The sequence below is a fragment of the Cibotium barometz genome, chromosome 14 (genome assembly GCF_041138505.1).
Source record: "Cibotium barometz isolate CiBa-2024 chromosome 14, ASM4113850v1, whole genome shotgun sequence".
NCBI lineage: Eukaryota > Viridiplantae > Streptophyta > Polypodiopsida > Cyatheales > Cibotiaceae > Cibotium > Cibotium barometz.
The window spans coordinates 9,110,477-9,115,577 of record NC_141059.1 but is presented as its reverse complement, the minus strand read 5'-3'; the positions used below and the strand labels follow the sequence as shown (position 1 = coordinate 9,115,577).

The following is a 5,101-nucleotide window of genomic DNA, read 5'->3' as shown; positions in this document are numbered from 1 at the left end:
ACGAGTCAATGAAGTAGAGTCTATAGCCAAGCACTACTATATGCTTGGAACATTTGGTTAAGCCCTTGGTTTAGGATCTCATCAAAGGTAAGACATCTATATACTTTTTTTATACTACATCCTCATACGTGTACATAATTTATTGGTTCTCCATATGCACCTTTTGAATTGCATATCACCTTGTAAAGCATGATCTAGCTCATATGTGTATTAAAAAGTGGAAGACTAAGATTGTCTTAAATGAATGCATGAGTATCCATCCTATTGCATGCTTATTTGATATGCATATATGTCATGCATGGCATTGGCATACCATGCATTCATATACCATGTGGACATGTTAGACTATATACATATATTGAAGCTATATACATACATTGAAGAGTCTAGAATAAGACTCATGAGTATTCATGCCCTTATTCCTCCTTATCCATTCAAGTAGCTATTGAATCTACGTGGGTTTAGGTAGTATCATGGCCTATTTTTTCCTCATGCTTCTACATTGTGATTAAGTGTGTTATTGATACTAATCTATTTATCTCATCATAATGCTCATCTAACCATGATTATCTACTTTAATTCCTCTTAAATTACTCTAATTATTTCTTCCTGGTTCTATATCTTAGAGATGATATTTATACATGATTCGATTATTAACAAGGGATATTGCAGTGGTCTACGTCGAGTAGCCTTACTCACTTTTCCACCTTGAGGTCTATGTATGTACAACTTGAGGGTTTGAGTGTGCAATGAAACTAATTATTTTATTGTTTCTATTTTCCACTTTCTTTAATTATGTGATAGTATTTGATGTACAATTTCATAACATGCGACTAACTTGTCCATTGACAAAAAAATATAGGAGAAACTCACGGGAAAAAAAGAAGAGGAAAACCTCTAGGAAAACTGTAAAAGTAAAAAGCCCCTCTCATCCACTAACCTTAGCTAAGGCCTTGTGGGAATATTTTAGAGAAGAACTAAGGTCCCAAAAAAATTCCCACGTCAACAACGAGTGAGAGACTCAAGAGGCAAATTTCATCATTTTGGGCAAAGGAGGAATACAACCATTTAAAGCAAGATTTATAAGTCACTATAGTTATTTTATATTTCTTAGTTAGCATTACATTATAATTAGTTAAGTGCACTAACTATTTATATATTCTTTGATCCAATGCAAGCAGACTACAAAAAACATGGTCCTCCTTCTACTATTAAGAAGATTGAAATAATGAAAGATACTAGATATGAAGTGTTAAAGGAAAACTTAGTAAATGTAGGGATCCATCTACTCTTGGAGGTACTAAATTCTTGTTATTTTTCTTGTGAATATGGAGTAAATATGTGATACTAAATATCACATTGTGCCATTATAGGAAGCTTAAGCAGAATCCTCGGTGGGTGAGGATGCCATGAGCCATGGAAAGAGTGATCAAGATGATCATGATGGTGATGATGAGGAGCCATATAGATCTGGCAGAGGTGCATCAGCGATATAGGATTTACTAGTTAATCTAGTTACATTTTATATCTTGCATCATGCTTATGCATTTTGTAGATGTATTTAGCCATACTTATATATTTTGTACTTGCATCATGATGGTGCATTTTTTACACATTTATCTCTACTTATACCTTTTGTAGTTGCATCATGATGCTGTATTTTTAAAGCGCACGTATACACACACACACCACACACACACACACACACATTGATGATTATCTTAATATTAAATCTCTTTTAACACAACATCATTGTATGTTTGAAAATGTTTCAATTAACATTTCAAATTAAAACTCAACAATATATTCATGATGACTAACCTCACTGTTCATTGACATCCTCTTTTCAAATCACGATATGAGAATCACCAAGTGTGAGCACCAAAGATATGCACGAAACGAATTAGCCAAAGATATGCACCAAATGAATTAGCCACAAAAGAATGAGAGAGAGAGAGAATGCAAAAGAATAAGTGCTATCTGGGAGGAATAGAGCAGTTTATGACTATTAAACATAACGTCATTCAAACTTAAGGGGATTAACATTGACGCTTAGTATCGTGCAGAAATAATACTAAAAGTGACACTTGGAGTGACACTAAATGTCACATTTATGACACTTGGAATGACACTAAACGTCACTTTTGTGACACTTGGAGTGACGTTTAGCGTCACGTTTTACGTTTAGTGTCACAAACGAGTGATGTTTTTAGTGGCACTTAGAGTGACATTTAGTGCCACTCCAAGCGTCACAAATGTGATGTTTAGTGTCACTTAGAATCACTCCACACTTAGTCAGACAAGTAAGATTTGTGACGTTTTTAACGCCACAAAAAGTAACATTTAGAGCGATGTTTATTAATGACATGTTTGATGTGTCACACTCGTAAGTCACTCGATACTCCCAAGTTTCATGCTTATAAGAGACCGTGTCTGGAGTGACTCTTAGGCCCCCCTTTTCTTGTAGTGTTTGCATGTCCAAAAGGAATGAGCTATGAAGATGTCTCTCTTCCCCCTTTTGTATAACACTCATGTTTTTCAATCCCCTCATCATAGAGCTAGCTACAAGCACATTTTATCTTAATTCCAAGCATATAATTACATGAAATATTTAAGAATAGTGCAAGTTGAGAAGACACTTCCATAAGCAAACAAACCAATATGTCAGCGTCTCTTTTAAGCTATTCTCAACCCATTTGAAAGAGGCTTCACGTACGGTTCAACATCATGGTAGAAAATTGAATATTATTTGCCTCTCGCCACAATAAGGGAAAGTCTTGACCTTTGCTAGGTTTCATATAGAAACGCTACACATCAACTTTGTTAATGTCAAGCCCAACCAAAATTTCAATGGGTATTTTCAATCTCAGCCCATGAATTTGATTGAATAAAGAGTTTGTTCTAAGGTGTGGCTTCTAGAACAATATTGGAGCATTGGCCCCATAACTTTCGAGTGAAAAAGTGAATAACTAGTACATCAAGGATAACACAAAATTTACATTGACCACGAGCAGCTAGAATTTATGGTCAAAGTTTCACAAATTGGACACATATATGTGCTTATTATAAAAATGCACTCCAAGCATAGCAACATGTGTGAAGATGAGGACGGAATCAATGATTAGTCTCAATCGGGGTGATGGTCCTGCTCCCCAAATTGTCAAGTGGTGGAAAAGTCAGTGTAATGAGTGCAAAAGTCAACAACCAGGACTTTAGGAGAGAGAGACTCAGGAAAAACAAATAGCAAGTAAAAGCGAAACAAAGTTTAGCTTAGCTTAAATACTATGGTTAGAATTGATGGTTGAAGTTTAACAAATAAATATGCACGTAAACGTTAAAATAAGTGGTAAATTTAGGTTCTATGTGACCGGGCTTTTTGTGCTGTTTTGTCAAATGCCGTCGTCCGTCGTGAAGTCACGGTCGTGAGGATTGAACGATCAGGGTTTAAAATGGACGGCTGTCCCGGCGATCATGGCAGCCTTCTCATATCCTGCATTGGCGCATCATTGAAGCAAACAAAAACACCCAAAAACCGAGCACAATGATGTGGCCGCGTGTGCATGCAGGAGCATTGCTTGGGTACTGTATCATCTTCACGGTTCTTCATGTCGGAGTTTCTGCTAGCGGGCAGCACCACCCACCGAGCACTATAGTGGGCTACCTGCACATAGAGCGCAATATCAACTTTGTGGACTTGGCCAACACTTCTGTAATCTCTGGCATCGATGCGCTTTTGCGAGGGATCGCTGCGCCGGTGACCAGCAACAGCAGCAGCCAATCACAGAGCCTGGGTTTCATGAGGGGTATTACTCTGCAGACGTCCAGCGTGAGCTCGGACTCTCCTCCCACACGGGAGCAGCTCTTTGAAACCCTCGACTACGACGATGGCGTGTACAACGGCACCATCTGCCTCCACGGCCAGATCCGCTTCCCTCCCACTTCCGACACCGAAATAGCTGTCGTCGGCGGCACGCGTGCCTTCCGGCGTGTTCAAGGCTACGCCAACCCTACATTGATATCATCGCCAGCATCCTCCACCATTATCTTCCGCTGGAAGATTCACCTCTTCTACCCCCCTAGCCACTGATCAGTTTTTTAATTTTTATTATTTTTAATTAATTTAAAACCTAGAACTCCATCGGGACAAGCTTCATATTGTTTTCGACCGTAATAAGAGGGGGGGGGGGGGGGGGGGGGGGGGGAAGGAAAAAAAGTAGATCCTTACAATTAGCTTTAAAACTTCGATAATAAAGTCCTCTGAGCCATGGATTGTTTACATGTGGCGGAGTTGGCTTCTACCTATATTTGATGCCAGTAAATTAGCTTACAAACTTTGATAATAAAGTGCTCATGAGCCATCATGGATTATTTACATGTGGTAGGTTGGTTTGGATCTATATTTGATGCCAGATTAGCATTCTCTCTCTCTCTCTCTCTCTCTCCCTCCCTCCCTTTTACACACACACATAAGCATAATAAGACATAGGCTAGGCCCAGATCAAAATACCAAAAGAGAAACTTCTTATTACAACATGTGGTTAACTTTGAGAACAAAATGCTTTTATGAGCCATGGATGATTCACATGTGGCTTTGATTCAATGATGCTAGATAACCATCCTCTCTCTCTCTCTCTCTCTCTCTCTCTCTCTCTCTCTCTCTCTCTCTCTCTCACACACACACACACACACACACACACAAACACACGTATCTTTTGTGTGATTAATTAGATGTCATCCCTACGAAGGGTGATATAGAAGATCACTTTGAACACTGGCATTTGATTTGAACGTAGCTTCATGAATGTAAAAAGAAAATTTCATAAAGCTTGCTCCTATAACTTTAGAAGCATAAAACACAAGAATAAGAACAAGTTATCAAGAGCAAGCCCTAACTTTGTATCACTTTACTATATGAGCTCTTGCGCACTTCTCTTGTTTATTTTTGAAATTCAAATGTGGGTGAGCATATTATTTTACAAGCCTAACAAAAGTAGAATAACCAACTTTTGATACTCAGATAGGGAGCTTGTGAGATTGCAAGTCGCACAACATCTAGATTTTAGATATTCCTTCAAGTGAGTATGTTAGTCAAAATCTTTGC

The 5,101-nt window shown here is 38.3% G+C and overlaps 1 protein-coding gene across 1 annotated transcript; it reads left to right on the top strand.

The window, feature by feature from the left end:
* The first annotated feature begins 3,402 nt into the window (after positions 1 to 3,402).
* Positions 3,403 to 4,160, top strand: LOC147631641 (uncharacterized). The gene has a single exon (XM_086807861.1). It carries the CDS (start codon positions 3,542 to 3,544, stop codon positions 4,085 to 4,087), a length of 546 nt encoding a protein of 181 aa, XP_086663987.1. The 5' UTR covers positions 3,403 to 3,541; the 3' UTR covers positions 4,088 to 4,160.
* The last annotated feature ends 941 nt before the right edge of the window (positions 4,161 to 5,101 follow it).